Source organism: Corapipo altera, unplaced genomic scaffold (genome assembly GCF_003945725.1).
Source record: "Corapipo altera isolate COAL_440 unplaced genomic scaffold, ASM394572v1 0, whole genome shotgun sequence".
Classification (NCBI taxonomy): domain Eukaryota; kingdom Metazoa; phylum Chordata; class Aves; order Passeriformes; family Pipridae; genus Corapipo; species Corapipo altera.
This window is the reverse complement of record NW_020884872.1, coordinates 6,831,463-6,853,125: the sequence shown is the minus strand read 5'-3', so window position 1 is coordinate 6,853,125 and position 21,663 is coordinate 6,831,463. Positions and strand designations below refer to the sequence as shown.

The 21,663-nt window shown below is 36.6% G+C and overlaps 2 protein-coding genes across 12 annotated transcripts in view; one reads left to right on the top strand and one right to left on the bottom strand.

The window, feature by feature from the left end:
- The window catches only part of CASK (calcium/calmodulin dependent serine protein kinase), a 201,447-nt gene that overhangs the window by 73,952 nt on the left and 105,832 nt on the right, over positions 1-21,663 (bottom strand). For 10 of the 11 annotated variants that reach the window (XM_027635964.1, XM_027635988.1, XM_027635954.1 and 7 more), the window contains exons 6-8: positions 13,900-14,002; positions 3,908-4,083; positions 1,589-1,711 (exon numbers count right to left, since the gene is read on the bottom strand). In XM_027635964.1, the coding sequence (XP_027491765.1) occupies positions 1,589-1,711; positions 3,908-4,083; positions 13,900-14,002 (402 nt within the window). Of the gene's footprint in view, positions 1-1,588; positions 1,712-3,907; positions 4,084-8,968; positions 9,151-13,899; positions 14,003-21,663 lie in introns of those variants that run through there. The other variant, XM_027636035.1, reaches the window with a different exon arrangement.
- On the top strand, positions 15,545-20,242 carry GPR34 (G protein-coupled receptor 34). Its single transcript, XM_027636045.1, has 2 exons — positions 15,545-15,737; positions 17,544-20,242. Exon 2 carries the CDS (start codon positions 17,566-17,568, stop codon positions 18,691-18,693), a length of 1,128 nt encoding a protein of 375 aa, XP_027491846.1. The 5' UTR covers positions 15,545-15,737; positions 17,544-17,565; the 3' UTR covers positions 18,694-20,242.

Here is a 21,663-nt window from a genome sequence, read left to right as displayed (position 1 = left end):
GTCTCAAACTAAATGTTCTCTTTCCTTGCATGAATTTCAACAAATAATGACAAGACCAGAAAAAGATTACAGACATCAAAAGTGCTAAACTATATAGGCAGAGCTTGCACATTCACATTACAGAATTGTCTTTTAAACGAGCCTGATCAGCTTAGTTGCTCAAACAACAAAAAATGACAAGGTTTTCTCCCAAAATAATCGTCACTAAAACCCTTGCTTTGGCATCTAAATGTGGGTAAGCTCACAAAGTGAGGAAAAAGTCAAAATACAAGCAGGTAGAAACAGATTACCTGTTTTAACCACAGGTTAATCACTGGAGATTAATTAGTTTTAATCACTGGAGTATGATCATTTGGGATTTGCAAACATGGTGTCCCTTTACATACTCTTTGATATTTGATACACTATGTAAGCTCCAGATCAATAGACAGAACTTTGGCTCCTTTTGTGTGAAATGGTTTGAACCTGCAGTTTCCCAATACTCAGAAGAGTTGCCTTAACCACTTATTCCTGAGAGATGCACACTCCTGAGCTCCTTTTATAAGCTAGGCCATTCTGCAGCTTGGAATACAGGAGTCAGAGCCAGAAAGAGAGTAGAGAACTGGAAGAACGACCATGGACTTGGAGGGAGAAGAACATATCAGCCTGTCCTTCCCAGGTTCTTTTCATGGGTTTTTTTGTGTCACTATTTGTCTCATGTAGAGCAAATAAACAGTTCAGAAGCAGACATCAGAACAGTACCCTTTCAAAACAACTGCCCTGTTCAAGTTAATGATATTATGACTCTTTCTACCCTTGACCTACACTATAGGAAAGAAACAGAGGATAACAAAGAAAAATAGTTAATTCATCACCTTCTGCCAAAGAAAATGCAACATTCTGAACCAGGACTTGCCACCTTATAAATCTGTAGCACACCCATCATTCTCCAACCTCAATGTTTAGCACAGACTACTGATGGGACTGCTGAGAAGCTACAGCTGTATATTCTCCTGCTCCTGTTGTTAATCTGCAGCATTCAGCAACTACTCCTCCGCTGGCTTAAACTGTGTCGTAAATTCTGACACCCCTGAAAAATAATTTGATTACCAGATATCATTTAATTTTATGCAGTCACAGTGGCCTTTGAGCAACATTCCACTCCATATTTCCTTCACTCTGGTGGGATATTTCAGGAATCTAATGTAAGGAAGCAGCACAGTTCAGTAGCATAACATCCTGCAACAGACTGCATGGCTACAAGCATAATAGGAAAGAGGTTTAGGACCGAGCAAAGAGGAGATCAGAAATTATTTCTCTGGAGTTTGAGAGCCACAGAAAGACACACTAATACCTTCCTTAAGCTTTATGCTACACAGCCCTACTCCCTAATGCTGCTGAAGATGTCCAACTGAGTTCACTCCTGCTTTTAAGAGTTCAAGCCTGGCAATTATCTAAATCTCAGGCTCTAACCCTACAAAGCATTTAAAGCAGATTCTCCCACATTTTGCACAGTTCATGTCTTCTTTGAAAAGCTCAGAGAAGCAAAAAAATAAATCTTTATCTCCCTTGAAGCGGAAACCAGTGTGCAAACAGCTGCTTTTACTACCTTTAACCAGGGATGATTCAGTGCTTCATATACTGTTATCCTTTCTGCTGGATCCAGCATAAGCATGCGGCGTACCAGGTCTTTGGCACTTTCAGAAATATGGCTCCATTGCCTAGGATTCATCTGGTTACAAATAAGAAAAAAACCCCCATGAAATCAGTAACAAGAACATAGGAAACAACATACTTTTTATTTAAATGATTACAGGAATTTGACAGTGGTTGGTGCTTTTGCAAACATTTCATTGTAAAAAAAAAGTAAAAGAAAGTTTTTCAGTTTTTTAATAACTCGTAATAAGTTGTACACTAGTTGCTATTGAAATTGCATAAAAATTGAAAACATAAAACCTGACATATTCTTGGTATTATGTTATAATTACAGTATAAGTTTCCACCTGTTCTACATTTTGTTTAGGTAAAAGTGACCCTTCCCTAGGAAAAAAAAAAAAAAATTAAGCTTTGTCTGACTGTTAACTATGCCTAAGATAAATGTAGAAATTAAATCTACTCCTGAAATCAATATAAGGAATGGCATGACAATCTATCTGTATCAACCCACAGTTTCATGCCAGTGATTCTGAGTAAAAAGGGAGTAAGATAATGCCTGTTGTGAACTATTCTGGTCTTGTCCTTAAGGTACTATGGACAATGGTTCTTCCCAATAAATTCCTTTCAACTTTACAATAGGTGAGCATCTACAGCCACTAGGAGAGCATACTGTGATCTACAACACAAGCAATTGCAACACTTTTTAGTGCAGAACTTTATCCTTAGGAGACACCAATGTGAAGGATCATTTAGAATATATTTTCTGCTTGTGCCCAACCAGTCAAAATTATGGATGCCCAACAAAATCATAATAAAGTAGAGAAAATTATATTAATGTAATATAAAGGATTATATCCTTATGCTATTTCTAGGATTTTTTTAATTTATGAAGAACTTAAGTTTTATTTAATGATACACTGCTAACTTTACAAGGTACTAAATGAAAACCCAAAATTACAACTAGACTCTTTTCAATGTTATAATCTGTTCATTTAAAGAGGTCCATTTTATTTAAAATCAATTTTTTAAAAAAAGGATTACTTTAAATTGGGGCACTCAGGGACATGAAATCCACATCATTAGTTGTGATTTGTCATTTCTTTTTCAGCTTTAATGAAATGAAGGTAATTGCAAATTTGCAGCAAGATTGTTTTAAAATCCTTACAGTATTTTCACTGAATAGACATATTATTGTGGAAACAGGAACAGAAAAGGAACTAAGAGGACACAATGTCCTGGCCATAACTTTTTTTTTTTTGAAACAAAGGGAAGTTAATTTGTACACTTCCAGAAGGTTTTAGCTGCCTAAGAGACTCCATAAAGAAATCTGCCACAGAGTGAAACTGGAACATCTACCAGCCTGTGCAATCCCATGAAGAAATGCTGCTGTTTCTAGGAACACAAAATTTAAAGAATGAAAAATGTGCTCCTTAACAAGTGCAGTAACACTGCTGTCACTTACATTTTGGCAGACTACTGTTAAGTTCATACAGTAAAATACTTCCTAAACCATACTAGAGACCATCAGGCAGTTTTAAGAGTTCCTGTCCATAATTTGCTAACACACAGCCCGTGTGTGACCTCGGTCACAAGGCAGAGCAAAGCTCGTCTTAGACAAAACCGCAAAACCAGTGAAGTTGAAGCTTTAAAATTGTCTCCTTAATGGTCTGGGATGCTGCTGCTGTGAAACACACTCCTCCTGCCTGCACACCGACCTGCTTGTGGTTGCAAGTGGCTCCTTTTGAATCATCAGCTGCACTTTAATACACACTGTCATGGCCAGGCTTCGCGAACGAAGATTTGGGAAGGGCTCTACCCGCATTTGCTACAGGCAAGAAAAACACCTAACTGCATTTGTACAGTAAGATGGATTTTGTTTTAAATCAAGGCAATATGATCACCAATGTTTATGATAGTTCTCTTAGTTGAGGATTTAAATAAAAAAATTTGAATTATCTACAAACCTAAGGTAATATGCAGTATATTACACTTCACAGATAAACCTCAGGTAATCCTGCTGGGTTCAATGTACATTTAGGGGCGAGTTGTTACACCCCTTTATTATTTCATCTGAGTAAATATTTCTGTATTCTAATTTCTAACATTGATACAAAACACAGCAGGAACAAGACAGACTGGAGAGAGAAAATTATCTCTCTTCCTGCATAACAGCTTCAAATTTAAATCAGGCTAAATACAAAAATCAACTTCTAGAAATTTTACCAGCAGAGCTCATCTCAATGGAAAAGGATTCAGGTTTACTGTCATTTACCTTGTATTTGCCTTTAATAATGCCTTCAAATAATCTTTCCTTGGTTCCATAAAAAGGCAAACAACCACTTAGCAGGATAAAAAGGATCACGCCACAACCCCAAACATCTACAGGCTTCCCATACGGTTCTCTTTTTACCACTTCTGGGGCCATAAAATGAGGTGTTCCTACACGTCCTAAATGGAAATAAAAAGAAAATTTAGTCAAAGTGATGTGTGTCAAACATGAAAATAAAGACTATCCCTCCAATAAACTAAAACAGTTTTAATAAATTTTGTTTATGGGTTAAGCTTTTAACACAATTGTGTTAATTCCTTATGAATTGAGGAATATTCTATCCTACCCAGCAGACTGTGAAACGAGACTCATATAAGAACACTAAGATTCTTCAGTGAAATTTGGCATATAAAAGTAAACCCACCAATTTGGACAAACTTTGAAACAGGAATTATTTATCCAGAGAGCAAGTACAAAGATACTGAAGAGTTCTAATTTACACTGCTAGCTTGAAAAAGCAACATCTAATTGGCAAGAGCACAGTTAGGTCTGATTCTCTGCCCAAACCTTGGCCAACAAAAATGCAAAATGCCAGCAAATGTATTGTTCATTTATTTGAAGCAGGCACATAAGAAGATAATGCTGATTTGTTTCACAAGGTGCTTTCAATGTGTGTCACTCAGTAATGGTTCTGCCACAGTACTCATTTTGGATAGGTAATGAATGTACTCCCACAGAAACAAAACTTATTTAGCACTGATCTTTTTAGTGGATAAAATGTTTAGAATGACTTAAATTAATTTCTGTGTAGCACATTAAGCCAAATAAAAGCAATGAACATTTTACCTCTCCATATAAATGTTTCCCACTGTAAAGAATTTTGTTTCCATTGCAAAAATTAAACTTTGAATGCTCAGGTCATCACTGGCACTTACAAACACTGTAGTCTTTGGACTACCCTGGTTCCATCAAGTACCAACAGGAATAAAACCCCCACAAGTGTAGCAAACTGTCACCACTTGCACCCCCTTCATAAATTATTTGTGCTCACTGATAAATACAATGGACTTCAGAGGCTCCATTCAAGGCTTGCAGCACCTCTTTGCAGGCCAGGAGAGTTTCAAATGCAGCCTAGAGAATCTGAGGTGTTTGCAGGGCATGTATTTAATTCAGTTTTGTATTGTAAAGAGGTTCTTGTCTGATTAACCTATCCTGCACACCACTGGCATGGGAGTTAGCTAAGTCACAGCACTGGTAACAAACACCTGTGAGACTATCTGGTAGTAGCTTAGTAAAGACCATCATTTGTTCATCCCACCTACAGCAGGAATACAGTCTAACCATGCTCTGTTAACCAGTCCCACTCATTCCTTTTTCCATCTAAAGGATTACAAAATGGACAGAAAGATGGCACCTTTTTCACCATACTATTCTTAAGGACAAACACCACCACTGTCAAACTTCTTCACCTTTGTGTTAAACCTTTTCCTTCAGAGTTTATGAGGCAATTCCCCTGCCAAACAAATGTTAGGGATCTGTCTGTGACAAAGGAACGTTACCTCATCACTAAGTAAGGTCAGCAGCTTAGAACGTCCAGGCTGACCTGACAGCAAAGGGACAGTTCTTTCCTAGGCTAAAGAATAAAAAAACCAGCAAGATGCTGCATCCCTCATATCACTGGGGGAGGAATAAGGACCCTAACTCTGGACAGAGAAAGACAGAGACAGATGTGGGGAAGATTTCTAATTCTTCTTGCTGTCTATACACAATTTATAGGCTCGTGATGTATCTTTCAGCCTGATAAACCTCGAAGCCAAAGCTTCAAGATCATAAATATGAGGTCAAATATTATCTCCTTAGATGAGTCTCTCTCATTTAGATGCCTAGTGATGGGGAAGGGAAGAAAAATGGAAGTTATATATAAATCCAATATGCACAAGTTGGTTTTGAAACTCAGGGGTTTTGCTTTTTGTTAATGTGCCTATAAACTTACTAGGGTTTTCTCACTGTTTTTCCTCCTAGGATGCCATCACTTGTGACAGCAAAAGCATGAACATTTCCAGCTCTGCATCAGGCTATGCCTGTGCTTGAGCAGCAACACCTGCCTGTTCAACCAGCATTTGTCTATCCCTTAGACTGCTCACGTGACGTTAGTGGTGTGCTCACCACTGACTGGAAACCTTTAGTGCAGAGGATCATCAGAGACCACAGAGCAGCCTGGCTTACCCAAGTCTTGTTTATCTCAATGGTGACTTCCTGACAACTTGGGTGCAGAGGGACCCATTTGCCATTTTGGAGCAGGTGTAACCTTTTTTTATATGCTGAAAAAACCATTTGTGGTACTAAAGCTTGTTTAAATATTTTTAATCAATATGAATAGAAAATTATATATACTGTGAAAATTCTGCCTTCCCACCAGGCTTTATAATTGCTATTATAAAATGTGGCAACTCTAGAGGGAAGTGATTACAAACTGGAGATACCAGTAGAAGACGAGATAACACAAGGACAAAGCAAGCTATTTAAAAGATACATTAAACTTTAGGGAGATATACATTTGTCTGGATAAAGTAGCTAATGAAACTATGAATCCTCCGTATCAAATTATAGGTATGTTGATTTAATGTGTATTTCCAATAATTACGTGGGACTCTCAGCTTCAAAACTTCTTTGTGTTTCAAATAATCAACTGCAGACATGAACATGGTACAAAAATGACTATGTGCTGTGAGAACTATGCTTAAAGGTTTGGGGTTTGGCTTTGAGGTTTTTTTGTCAATGCATTTAAGTCTGCTGGGCATTTCAGTACAGCGAAGGCTGACCTGCAGAACATCTTGTGTCCTTACAAACAATTACCCATCCTACATTTTCTCTTATGGCGTAAAATAGCACATTTAGAAGCAACACAGGCTACATAAGCAATCCAGCAGCATGACTGGGGGTAGGAGTTTATGTGTCAAGGTGCTGGCACTGGGGGGGCTGCAGGGGTGGTGTCTGTGAGAAGCTGGGAGTAACCTGTTCTGGACAGAGACGGTTCCAGTGGAACCACTGCAGGGCACTTCTGAGCCCAAGAGTCAAGACAGTGGTGCCTCAGGGAAAGTGTGTGTAAGAAAAGGAAAAAACACTGCCTAGCAAGTGAGGAATACAGGAACTGACATTCCTCATCCCCCTGCAACACTTGGCATTGGGCAGTAAAGGGAGTCAGGAGCGAGGGAGTGAAGTTGAGCCTGGGAAGAGGAGGGGAGGAGGTGAAGTTTTAATTTTTGTCTTTGTTTCCCACCACCCAAATCTATTTGATAGTTCAACGTTCTTATTTTGCTTTATCTGCTGATCTCACACCAGAATGTGAGGCTGCATCTTCACTTGAGTACTCAAGTGCTCTTACAAACTGACAAGTTACAGTTAAAAAACACTGTCCCTTCTATGATCATCACACATTTTCTCACTTGGAAGTCAGAAAGTGTTTCTTCCATCCCAGGTAGAACTGCATCTTTCTTGGCCAGGTTCAAAACCAGTATACCATCAAAATCCACTTTAATGAACTGCTTGATGTTGAGCAGAGGGAACAAAGTGGTTCAGTAAAAGGAAACACACCACAGGGCTGTTTAAATCCCCAACAGACTGATGCTATAAACTAGATAAAAAATGGATCTTACTTAACAGCAAGCTAAAAAATCAGTGCTACTAAACCTTAATACTGGCTTTTACATTTAAAATGAGAACTCCATAAATACAAAAGAAATGAGAAAGAAGACTAGGCTAACTTAATAGAATCTTGCCATTTACCTTAGCTAGATTATAATTAGTGAAAATAGTTCCAGAATTATTTGGTTTTGTAACCTCTTCAGTGCTGATTCCAAGATCCTGATACTTTACGTGAGGGGGTGGAAACCACAACTTTATGTCCATGAAAAAGCAAACCCGGAACAAGCAGAAACTTAAGCGGTTGAGAAAGAAGCATCCAGTCAAACAGGATAAAAAAAAAGCATATATATGTGTATGTATGTGTCCATATGTACTAGAAAGCCTAAAGTCATTTCTGGCCAGTTGTCATCCTTGTGACCACTTCACTGGGGTCATCAAAGGAGCAAATGATGATTTCGAGGTTAGTCTAAAAAACTGACCTGAGCAAGGACTGCTGAGTTTTGTCTCTGAACTGCACTGAGCTCAGCACAGTGAATAAAGTGCACACATGAACTTACACAGACCGGGAGTTTTCCAGTGTTGCCACTAGAAGAACTGTAAGGTGAATATCAGTAACAGGACAAATACAACCTATAGACAGCAAAGTTGTCTAAAGTCACGGATACTGACTGCTTTTTAGACCATGTATCACTTCTGCTGAAAATCATCTAGTAGAAAATTTGCCTTCTAAACACATCCAGTGTAAAATTTTAAAGTTGTTCTCAACAGTTCAATTATTTTAAAATATTTTAGAAGCTTCTGAATTTTCTTTGGTGTTTTGTGAGAAGCTCTGCATCTTTTGGAGGCAGAGTAAGAACAGTAAGAAAAGGCACTTTCCTCTCTTTAACAGATAACTTCTGCTTTCCACAGGCCTTTCATTCTTCAGGATATAAGAATCACGGATATATTTGAATGACTGCCCACGAAAAAATAACACTTTAATTAAATATATATTTCATGCATGCATACACACAGGATTTTTAGTTGTCAACTAAATTGACTGGAATTAGTCTGTGCTTTTAGGTTCTTCTTGTCTGTTCCAGAGTGGCATTAACTGAAACTCATCACTATATAAACACTCAACAGTGGTATGTAGTTAATGTGATACTTGCCTCCATCCATTTCACTGTAAATAAATGCCTACATCAAAGTGTTTATTGATTTAGGAAGCCCTCAGTGCCTGGATAGGTACAGACATTAGATACCTTATTTCTAGACACAAACTTCCTTATCAGCCATTTTTGAGGCATGTTGGTTGCCTGTAAATTTATAAAATTGCTAATTGTGCTAATTTTTCCTGTGGATAAACAGAGAGCTTCAGTCTTCAGGTGCTGTCAATCTGATATCATTTACAAGCACTAAAGATAAATTTTGACTTACCTTTGATAATTTAGTTTCTATGACTCTTTCCATATTATTCCAGACAATAGGGCTATGCTTTCCACAAGAAGAAGAGTATATACAGAGACCCAATCAGATTTTGTCATCCCTAAGGCAGGGGACTGATGACCAAGATATCAGAAGGAGAGTCTTTCAACAGCAGTAGTATCTGAACGATGTATAAGGAAACAACTGGAACAAATAATTTTTAGGAAAAAAATGTGAGGTACTAATAAACATCACCATCTGACCTCTCACAATAGTGTAATAAGAATTATGCTCATAAATTAAGGAATTTCTATAAGAGTGGGATGTCGAGAATAATGTGGAAGGAATCGAAGAATCACACATAACAGATCAGAGAGGTCAATACTTTACTACTCTTAATTCCTTTCCACATTACTCCAGACAATAGAGATGTTTAAAGCAGGTGTACAGAGAAGATGAACAGATTTAAAAAAAAAAAAAATTAAAAAAAAGGAAAAAAAAAGGGCAATTCAGCTTCAGCACAGAAGATTGTCTGAAGAAAATGTGTTGTAAAAGATGCATCAGCAGACAACTGGACAACTTCACATTAGTGTCCAGAAAACGAACAAAGCAAAGCTCACATAATAATGAGACAAATCATAATAATTGATTCAATGGCCTTTTCAGTCATACAACTATGATGGAGGAAGATGGAGGAAGTAAACCTAGATGACTTTTTAACGCATCAGCCTCCTCTTAGCACTCCAGTGAACTGGAATTTCTGAGAGACTGTAAAACACAGTTGTAACTTTTAAATAAAATGAAGTCTCTTGGAAGCAAAGAAAGCTTTGCAATACTATTCAGACACTGATGATGAAAAGGAAAAAAATCTATGCAGTGCAAAAAACCTCCAACATTTAAAAAAAAAGTTTTTTAAACTGGGGTTTATCAATACACCAAGAAGATCCAGTTTGGTGAGACACTGAAAAGGCTGCCCAGAGAGGTGGTGCAACCCTGGAAGCATTCAAGGTCAGGTTGGACATGGCTCTGAGCAACCTGATCTAGTTGAAGATGTCCCTGCTTATTCCAGAGGGTTGGACTGGATGACCTTTAAAGGTCCCTTCCAACCCAAACCATTCTGTGATTCTATGATTATTTTTACATTGATGAGAACAAAACAAAAACAATGAACTTAAAGGATTCTGCTCTCCTTCCCCCCATTCCATAATCTACTTAGAGGGGAAATTTATGGCAATGCCTTCCTTTGCTATTTTTGTAGTAAGTCTAAAAGGCCAAATGACAAAGAACCAAGAGCACTTGGTATTTATATGCTGTACTTCCAGTAAGAACATATAAGATGTTTTCCAGTAAGAGGATAATTTATGGTAGGATACTATTGGATTTTGAAGCAGCCTAGGGGAGCAAATTAATAGTACATAAAAATTTATATTGGGTTTGATTAGCATCACAGTACCTGTGACATTTGCTGCTAAAGGTACAAAGTGAAAGGCAGTTTACTCTCCACAGGTAAGACTTGACAGCTTGTACAGAACTTTGTATCACTTAGGTCTATACAGTTATCTTTTTTTCTGTACTAGTTGAAACCAAGAGAGCTTAAGTAGATTAAGTGGAGGAAATAGCATTTGTGAACTCAATGGGTTTTGTTCCTTCAGACTTTTATGCCATATATGAGCTAAAAATCCCAAGACTTAGCATCTAAGTCATTTGACGTTCGATAAATCTGATGTCACATTTATTTAAGAAAATATTGTGGCAGTTCATAGCATGTTCTGGAAGAAAAATTGTCCGAGGAAGAAGACAGAGATCATAATGTGAGATTGCTCTATTAAATCACTGAATTCCTTGAGGTTCCACTACTGTAGCTGCATCATAACCATGCAAATACAGACTGTTTCCTGTCTATGTGCTGTTCCATAAGAGTTCACTTATAAATCATGATGATCTGTAACTACCGTGTATACTGTCAGAATTCCACCTCAAAGTACCTGCTTTGATGCTTCAAGTGAAGCACTTAGTAAAGTTTTCCAATTCTGATTATAAGAAGTGCAAGAACAGACCTTCAGAGACTGGCAACTCATGGAAACAATTTCCTGTAACACAGGCTTCTTGTTCACTGCATTGCAGCTTATGGGCAAATAGAGTGGAACAAAGAGTATTTCCTCACATTTTCCCTTCTGGTCTTCTGAAAAAGGAGTTATGGTTAGGCCTTTTTTTTTGGTACTTACTTAATAATAATTAAACTTGGATAAAAATGAACTCAATTGGGGTTGTTAGTTGATTAAAAATAGAGTCATGATCCTAAAATCTATTCCATAGACATTTCCATTAATGACATCTTAGTGTGATGTCATAGCTTGTTGTCATGAGCTCTTCCATTAAATAACTATCTATCTCCTTGAAAGAACATTATAGTTACAATCCTTCTCAACAACACAAGTCTATCTTTGGACTTACATCAAAAGATTGGGATTCATCTACCTTTAATACCTGGGGTTTAGTTTAACTTTACTACAGAAACTCCTCCCCTCACACCCATCAATCTAAGCACACTGGAAAAAAGATGTCTTTTGTTAAGTTAAAAAAATTTTGCAGTCCCAAACAAAGCAAAAGCTGTGTGCTTCAAGGACATTGAGGGAGAAAATTCCCTTCCATTTGTTCTCCTGGGGCTACACAGAATCTGGCCTTTCCAGGCACAGGTGTGTCAATGCACAAAGGTAAGCAAAACAGCACAAATGAAGCACAGGGGGTTTTAGGTCAGTAAAAGAACCTTAGTGCCATAACCACTTTTATTTAATAGAGAAATTTCTTTTCTGATGTGTGAACAGCCAAATACAGGAACTGCCATGCCAAAAGGGAATAACTGAGTATGTTAAGCTGAATCAGTGTTTTACACTAAAAATTAGAAAAGCAATGTGAAAGTGGGTAGGTTGGTTATGATACTACCCAAACTTCTCTATACGGAGAGTTCCTATTTCACTTACGAGACAATTGAGAAAAAAGAAGTGTTAGTTACTATTATGACAAAACTTATCCATAGGGCATATCGATGACATTCTCAGACAAATGTGTAGACCAACGCTGTTTTGTAAGAAATGTATAGCCCAGTTCAGTCAGTCAGTATTGTTAACTTTCCTATAACAAATACGGGTGATATTGTAAAGTTGAAGAAATAAAATCTTGCCAATGCTACGTAGGGGACTGTCTAGTAATGTGCCTTCAGGTAGGATTCTGGCAGGGAAAAGAATTGCCAGATAACAGATGTAGTATAAAGACTGGAATGGAGATGAGAAGAAAGAGAGAAGGAGTCTGTTATGGAGAAAACTTGAAATAAGCAAAAGAACTGAGACCTTCCATGGTATATAAATGAAGTGGAATTACTCTGCATATCCCTGAAAATGAGTGATATTTGAAGCTGAAAGTAACAAGTGCTAATGAAAGACTGCAAATTGGAAATGACAGTTGAGAGAGGGGGGGAAAAAGTGTATAAAGGCAGATCAATATGGCATAAGCTGAGATGGAAGAGGCAAAAGATACAGAGAAATATTATAGTGAAGAGGCCTGAGAAGCTTCTGTAAGTGCTGCAAACAGAACCACCAGCAGTGGTAACTGCATGGAGGTTGGGCACAGGAACAGTGAGTGGGACTGCAGAACAGTGAACGGTAACAGGAAAGGAAGGCCACGACAAATTTGGGGAAAAATGCCGTAATCTTTTTACAAAGTTGAACTTGATGTTTCTTGCAAGACAACTAATAGTCTGAAAGAAAGTACACTGTATCTCATTACCTCCAGAAGAGTAGCTGAAACAGAAGAAATGGATAAAGTTGCTCAGTGAGAACATAAAGAAGAAAAATGAGAGAATCTTAAACAAAAGTGTAGAAACTATCACTTAAAAAAGTAGTGGTTGAGGTACAGATAATTTGAGTAACACAAGAGAAGAAAAGAAAGGAGTGACGTTTTTATTAAAGAAACAACAGTAGCTTAACTGAATGGGTATTTTCTTTGAAAAGATGTCTCTAAGTAATTAGACACTTGGATATTTCCAGGGTATCAGAGACATCTGGAAGGGAATTGAAGCTGTTGGTATGTTTATATTGAATTTACTTTTTATTTAGAAAGCATATAAAAGCCAAATTGACACAGAACTGGATTAGGAAATCTGAGTTTTTGAAGAAGCATAGTACTGATAGAAAGTTACTCATTTTGAAGAAAAAATATTAAAACTAACAAAATTTTTTTGTTGTGGTCTCCTACTCTGGCAATGAAAGCATCAGAAAATTGATTGGGTCTTCATCTGTGCAGGCTGATTAAAGCATAACCCTATTGTCTGGAACAATATGGAAGGCAGCTAGAGGAAATAAAATCCACAGAAAACAAAACACACTTAGTCAAAAAATATACATACGTATCAAGATATTGATGTGTTATGCAATAATTACAATGAAATATTAAAACACAGAAAAGAGTCACATGTGAAAACTAGTAAGATTTTGCTATTAAACAGCTCAGCATTCTGCCAGGAATTGCCTATGAAACATAGGGGAGCGCTGACAATGCTGCACTAAGTCCTTACTCAACTGCTTTGACAGACATTTCAACCCTGACAGCATTTTTATTTGCTTTGCTTTATCAGGCACGGAAGAATTAAGCCAAAGACTGTATTAAAGTGGAAAATTCTTTGGGTTTTTTTCCAGTTTTATTATGATCAAACCAGCGTAAGCTCATGTTGAGTAACATTCAGAGGGATCTAACACTCAGTACCTAAATGCACAATGTTACATTCTACTAGCAGTTTAGCTAAACTGTGTGCATTTATAATGCTAATAAAGTTTTTAGTGAAAGATTATTTTTGAGCTCTTGTTTTGCAGGCCAGGCTGTGTCACAAGAACAGAACTCTGCAGTACAACATGCATCATACTAAATAACTTCGAAGGAAAATTTCTTACCTCCAGCAACTAGCCCAGACTCTCCTAATTGAATTGCTACCCCGAAGCCACCAAGCTTTACTGGGGCTGAATTCTCTTTTGAGGCAAGGAGTACACAGTGTGGCTGAAAAGAAAAAAATCCAGACAAATTATTATATTGTTTGAGAAATACAATTTGTATTTCAAAACTTATTTTCATAAATTTGCAAACAGAAGCTAAAAGTTTGTGTTGTTTGGTTGGTTGGTTGGTGTTTTTTTTAATCATGTCTTAATTTCAGATTTTTTTTTTCCTCTCTGCCATAGACTCCTCTTTCTGCATTGGTTTCCTTTCTATTGTCCCAGGCACAGCAAAATCTTTTCAGGACTTACAGAACTTGCAAGGAACACAAAATGAAATCATACTGAAGTGGAGATAAAAATTCATGCCTATAATTACCGGTATTACTTTTTCTTTTTACCTTCCCCCTTAAGCCTTAGACTGTTTCAATTCTCCAGCAGAAATATCCTGACTATGACAGACTTTGTGGGATTTTATCCTTCACAGAGAACAGAAACCACTACTTTGAGCCTTAAGCACAGAATTCAGTGATCGTTTCTCAAATGCAGGAAAGAAAAGGAACTTCCCTGTGATGCTTCTAATAAATATTGTAATGAAGGATATTGTTTTGGTTTCTAAACTGCATTTCAGGCACAGTCATCCACATCCTTGATTTTCCACAAATAAGAGTGAGGTGTAACATATAAAAATAAAATAATATTTTACAACAATCTGGATAGATACTGGCTGGTGTAGGAGGAAGCAACATACATACAAAATCTACTAGAACACAATTTAGTATTTAACACACATACCCAAACTATTGCATTTAATACAGAACAACTTCCTGCATTTACTTAAAGCCTCCCTTTTAAATACCATATTATTTAACAGGAAGAATGTCAAATTTGTATACTACTTCCTGAGAATATGTTAGTGCTTAAATTACAAAGCTAGGAAGTCAGTGCACAGGAGCTACAAGAATTTCTATCTGACTACCTGTAAAGTCATCATCTGTAACCACCCACGTCTTCTCTTAAAACAGTTTCAATTGTATGAGAGCGAACACCTTCAAGACAATGCTCTAGAGATCTTCATTAAATTTAGGCCTCCCTATGTCAGGTCTTCTAGAATCCACTTTTAAATGTCCAGTTTATAAACGTAATTTTCAATTCCTTACACCCTATTCAAAACAGTATTACCAGGTGGTGTTATTGTTGCACATTGTATTTCACTTCTGCCTTACTGAAATGGTTAAGCTGCACATTTTGGGCACTTTAATATTCTCTCATTGCTATCATTTTCAGTGAAAAAGATCAACCTCGAATTTCCAGCTGCAGGCAAGGAGCAAGGTAGATGGGAGAACCACACCAACAAAAGTAAAATGTACCATTTCACTGTAGTGTTGATCTATCTTTATCCTACAGTTGAAAAAGTGACACTACTTCCACGACAGTGCTGAGACAGCAGGCTGTACCAACATCATTATCATCCAAAAAGCCACTGACAGTGCTCACCAGAAACAAAGCTCCTGAGAAAAAAATTAAGATCTCCAATTCAGAGTGAAACTCTGAGAAGGTTTTATTATAGAACCTCTCCGAGCAAAGCCCAGATAAACCGAGTTTTGCTTGTTAAAAATGTCTTTTTTAAAAAAAAAAATCCAGTTGCAACACTAGTTAAACTTCCCCTTGTTGCCAGTTGTACCGTGTCAGCTGATGTTCATCACTTTCATAGAGAAGCTTTCTAACAAGAGGACCTGCATGTTACTCCTCCCTGTCTTCACCAACGGTTTTGAAAATCAGCAGTTCTTAACACATAAATGGTAAGTGCCTTCTTTTATACTTAAGCTGCAGTAAAACAAATTTCTATTGAAGTTTCTCTTATCTGCAAAGGTGCCACTGACTCTTTCTTAAATAGAGCTTCATTTTAACATGCTGCTTGCTTATGAGTGACACAACTTATGACAGTGAAAAGTTATGTTTCCAATGCATCTGCAGTGTAATCGATACTTCTCTTTCTTATTGATCTAAACTTGTCACTGCTTATGCAAATCGTGATGTCAAGTGTTTCTATAGGAAAGCAACAAACAAGAAATCATAGCAGTAGAGAGGCTTCAAGATGTATTTGAAAGCATCACGTTTTAAAACTGGCCTTTTAAAATAACTTCTTGCCCTGATAATATCAAACGGCAAATATGAAAACAGCTATTTTTGAAACTGCTAACATACTCTACAAGTTTAATGCAATTGTATGGTCAGATAACATGGGATGTTAAAATACTTCAGACTGTCCTCTCAGTAGTTCAGATCATGTATTTACATTAGGTCTTCCTAAGAATTTTACCTGAAGTGTTGCCAATTTCACTGCTGTAGCTTAAAAATTTGCATTTTTAAGACCTAGCATGCAAATTGCATAGCCTAGACACAGACTTAGCCTAAAACCTATTTTCAGGTTATGTATTTAGCAGAGTTTTCTTGTTGGCTTGTTTGGTTTTTTTTTTTTTTTTGTAACAATTGCCAGACAACAAAGTTCAGAGAACCAAAACCACTTCTGAAATTTTTGTGAGATTAGGGGAAAAAACCCTTTCCTCTGTAAAAAAATAAAATTCTAAAGAAACTTTTTTATGGAGTCTTTTGTTGCTATGACAAACAAGTTGAAGAAAAAAATTGTATTATTACAAATCAGTCTTAACCATCTCTCTAAACGGCTTAGTGCACTCTGTTCTAACCACACACTTTTTTGGTTTTCCTTCCTTGGTCAAAACTGACTTTTATCTTCCAGATTGTACCTTCCTGGTCAGCAATAAGCTTAGTGAAATTAAAAACTTTGAAATGAAAACAAGGAAAACAATGAAAACAAGGAAGATTTGAAAACAATCTGTTATTGCATTAATGTATTTCCCAGTTAATACTAGTTTATTTGTGTAATACTGATTTGTGAACAGTCAAGAAAAGGAAAAAACCACTTTAAATTTATATGAAGATATAGATTATTAAAGACAAGCTACTGTAGTAGTACTGGCTCATGGTGTTATAACAGATTACATAGCCAGAGAAATATTAATTCACAACTGCTTATCTAATTGAAACTATTGACTTGCATGTGAGAGATCCTGGGTACTTATTTAAAACTAATACCAGTGAGTTTAGACTTGTTTTAATATATTTCTATGTACTTTGTATCAACACCGAGAATACTTCACTTAGCTATCCTTACCTGTCTTTGCATCTTAAAGTTTTCTTAGAAAGACTAATCCTAAAAACTAAACTTAAAAAACCTATTTGTACTTGCAGCTAAACAAAAAAAAAAAAAAAGATTTCTTGAATTTGCAGCAAAACTTAATAGTTGATTTTTAAAACAACACAAGACATTAATAAAGATGCCATTACAACCCCAGTTATCTGTTTGAGCACTCTATACTCTCTGTTCTTGCCTACAGATTATTCTAGACTTACATTGTGTCGTGATATCTGGCAGTCCTTCTACTCAGCTACAGCAACACTTTGGCATATTTACTTCCTTTAGTTACTGCCTTTTATGTTTAGACTGTATGCAATGAAGCAAACAGACACAAGAAGATGATCCTATGGAGATCTAATTCCTAAAATTTCTCTTTGTTTCTTTACAGAGCAGCTAAAAAACTCTCACAAATGATGGGTGCAGCTTCAGCTGATTCACTGACACACAAAACCATCTGGAGTAACCAAACCAACATGGCCATAAATGCCTCAGAAATTCAAAATGACAGTTGTTCCTTAGACGACAACTCACTGTCACTCACTTTGATAGTTTTTTATTCTATTATTTTTGTTGTTGGATTGGCTGGAAATATTACAGCCCTGTTTGCCTTCCTGTGCATTCATCAGAAAAGGAATTCTATCCAAGTTTATTTGCTAAACGTGGCTGTTGCAGACCTTCTGCTGATCTTCTGTCTTCCCCTCCGAATACTCCATCACGCCAACAAAAACATTTGGATGTTTGGACGGATTTTATGCAAGATTGTAGGAACTCTGTTTTACATGAACATGTATATTAGCATAGTACTGTTGGGACTAATCAGTCTAGATCGTTATATAAAAATAACTAAGTCTGTGAAGCGTCCTAAAATGTTAACTCCGACACGAAGTATTCAGATTTGTTGCGTCGTGTGGGCAATTGCACTAACAGGATTTACAGTAGTAGTTGCACCATCTTTCTTTAAGAGTGAGGACAGCAATTCTACTCTGTGCTTTCATTACCGAAGTAAACAGAAAGCAAAGACAGAAGCGATTTTAAATTATATCACAGTACTAATTTTTTGGATAGTTTTTTTCCTCTTGATCCTTTCGTACATTAAAATCGCCAAGAACCTTCTGAAAATTTCGAGGAGAAGATCAAATTTTCCCAACGCAGGAAAATACACAACGACAGCAAGAAATTCCTTCATTGTACTCATCATTTTCACTGTCTGTTTTGTTCCTTATCACATGTTCCGGTTTGTCTACATTACATCACAGTTACAAAACCCCTCCTGTTATTGGAAGGAGATCATTCACAAATGCAACGAGGTGATGCTCATATTTTCATCATTTAACAGCTGCCTAGACCCAGTTATGTATTTCCTCATGTCCAGAAGCGTCCGTAAGGCTGTATTCCAACTTATTTGCAGAAAAATTCATGGAGAGTCAAGCCTAAATACGGAAAGCACTTCAGACATAAAACTTGGACAATATACACAGGAGAGATTATCTACTATCACTCCCCACTCAAGTTATTCAAGGAAGAAGTTTGTGGTTTGATTGTTTAGATGAATGGATTTCTCTCTATTGCTCCAGGACATCAACTGCAGATCACAAAATGCTAAACTGTACAGCTACTAATCCTGCCTCTTTCTTCCTGGTCACAAAATGAGAAGTCTTGCTTCTGGTTGTGAAAATGAGAAGTTACTTTTCAGAAGTATTTTGCTCTTGTTTATCCATGAAAACAAATTAGGAAGTTCTCGGACATCCTCTGTTGGACTAAACTAGAACACTAACTCTAAGGAGATTTCCATGAAGGGTGTTGAACCTGTATAAGGAATCTTGTATATATACATTAATATTAGTAACTTGTGTATGTAAATAATAGATGAATTTTGCAAAAAGTAAATTGTGTCCTATTTGAAAGATCTATATAAACCATTACAGATTTTATATAACTCTCTGTTTTAATAGGTTTCAAAGAGATCAGTATTTTGACTACATCTATAAATGTATTTTATTGAAGAAAATATTTTAGAATTTGGCAGCGTACGTGGCTTGAAAATGAGGTGAAGAATACAACAGCCATTAATTCAGTTATAATTACAGAAGGTACACTTAGTTTTATTAAACAGTAAAATTAAAATATTCAAGCCTCCTAAAACCCTTATTATATTTTCAACAGTTTAATGAATGTCAAGGTCGAACACGTAAGGAAAAGCAAGCAATGCTTTCAGAAAATGAGAAATTAATGAAAGAGAGATGACATGGAGGTATTTTCAATTACCTAAGACTTCCTTCAAACTCTGACAAATTTGGTGGCTGCAGCTACACAAAGTAGTTCAGCAAGGCACATAAACTCAGAGGACTGAGCACAGAGGGCAGCCTGGCTCAGTCACTGTTCTACTTGAAGATTTCTAAAGCCACACATTTCAGCTGCACGCTTGTGATTAAAATAATCTCGGTAACTGCTGATGCTGTGTGAACAGCAATGTAACAGCAATGCCCCACAGATACAGCTGGACTCTCAGATTAAAACTAAACAGGTTTATGTATTTAGGCACAAACAAATCCCAAAGTGCAACATTTTTTTAAAAAACAGGGAGCTGAAGGTGGGGGTTGTCTGGCCCAAAGATGACTAAAGCAGCAGTTATGCCATGAACAACTTAAACGTCTGGTGTAACAGGACGGAGAGGTGAACTAAGTGCAGGCTAGATGTTAAGCTCCATAAAATAAGGATTTATTATCTTGACACATACAAACAATATTGCTCAAGTAAGCAGGTGTAAAGAAGTTGGTTTTAATATGACTACCAGTAACTTCTCTAATGGATCACATGACTTTTAATGTCAAATCTGTGCCCAAACGTGGATTTTTACTAATTCATTATAACATTCTGGTTTTACAGAAGTTATTCATAATACTCTCACTGAACAAACTAAATATAAGACTTCATCTCTGCTAGATATAAACTTGATTTAATTTTGATGTGATTTTACATAATTTAGATTTGGTGAAAACGAGTATAAACATGTTAAACCAATTACAATGACTAGCCAGTCTATTTTGTTTTCATTTTTTTTAATAAAAAATTGTGGGGTTTCTTACTCTCCAAAAGAGAGTAAGAAAGGTTCAAAAGAAAGGTTCCTATAAACACATAATTTCATAAAGGTACAATGGTAACTTTGTTTTTTCTTAAGCACTTCAGCATACAATGAAGGCATTTGTACGATAATTTCTGACTGATTCTCACAATAATTGCATTTCATGATCTTTTATCTATCGTCTTGTCATCCTATGATATGTATGCTTCTCTTGGTTCTCTGTTTGTACAGTGCAATTCTCCTATGCAATACTGTAGTTGTACATAGTTACATCAACTTTGGTAAGTCTAATAGAGTTTATAAACCATAATTTCACAAGATTCATATATTATCTCATCATTCTTTGTCTACAGTTGTTCTGTGAGCAGCTGATTGATGACAGTGACCAGCAGGTTGGGGTGAGGGTGTGGGCTGGGGAACACAGAACAGGACACACACAAATGACATGGTGCAACTTGAACAAAATATGAATTCTAAAATTCTTTTGAACAAAGCACTCAATTTAAACCAGAATTTTCATTTACAAGGACTTCAACTCATGGACACAGCACCATTGCAAAACCACACTTAGATATCTTCAGAAGATCAAGTAATAGTACAGGGTTTTGATGCTGCAAATCCAGGCTGCATTAAATAAATCAACTCTACAGCTCAGAAATGGAAATCAGGAAGGGAGCAGGTCTATAAGAAAGTCTATAAGAGCAGGTATGGCACAGAAGAGGGAAACAGTTATGACTTCATGATCTCCACAGAGTAGCAGTTAGAACAAAGAAACAACCCCAAAAAGCAACTAGACAAGTGAAAACTTTTTGGATTTCCTCAACTACATAAATCAGTGCTTCAAGATGTTAAAGGCCAGATGTATCAGCTGGCTCAGAAAGGGATCTGAAACTAGACTGCACTTTCATACAGAAAGCAATTACTACTGACCAAAAAACAAAAGCAGGCATCTTTACTGTTTTTAAAAAATATTTAATCCTTACATATTTTTTTCTGCAATCAATTTTCACAAACTTGAGGGTAACATGCCAGGCTTTGCAAAACCATATTACTGAAGAGCAAATGGTACTGAAATAACCTGGGAGATCTGCTCAAAGTTACACTGTGACAAGTCAAATGACCATATAATTAGTCACTTTAATAGCGTGTCTTACTTCTCCTCTTAGCAGTGCTTCCTAAGAATTGTCAGGGTCAACTACAGTAATTTCCTGAGTCTTCAGGTGAATTTCAATATGAAAGTAATTCTATTTATTCTTCTTTTTGTAATTAAAGCCTAACTCAATGCACATCTCATAATCTGCACGAAATCTTGTTTTCCTTTTTATTGAAATCTCCAACACATCTTTGAATTTCATTTGCTGTACCAGAATGTCACCTCCTTTTTTAGTATGCAAAAATGGGTCCATATTCTTCATTAGCATAAATA

Coding starts and splice junctions, on each gene's coding strand:
- GPR34 (XM_027636045.1), top strand. CDS start 17,566: ATGATGGGTGCAGCTTCAGCTGATTCACTGACACACAAAACCATCTGG.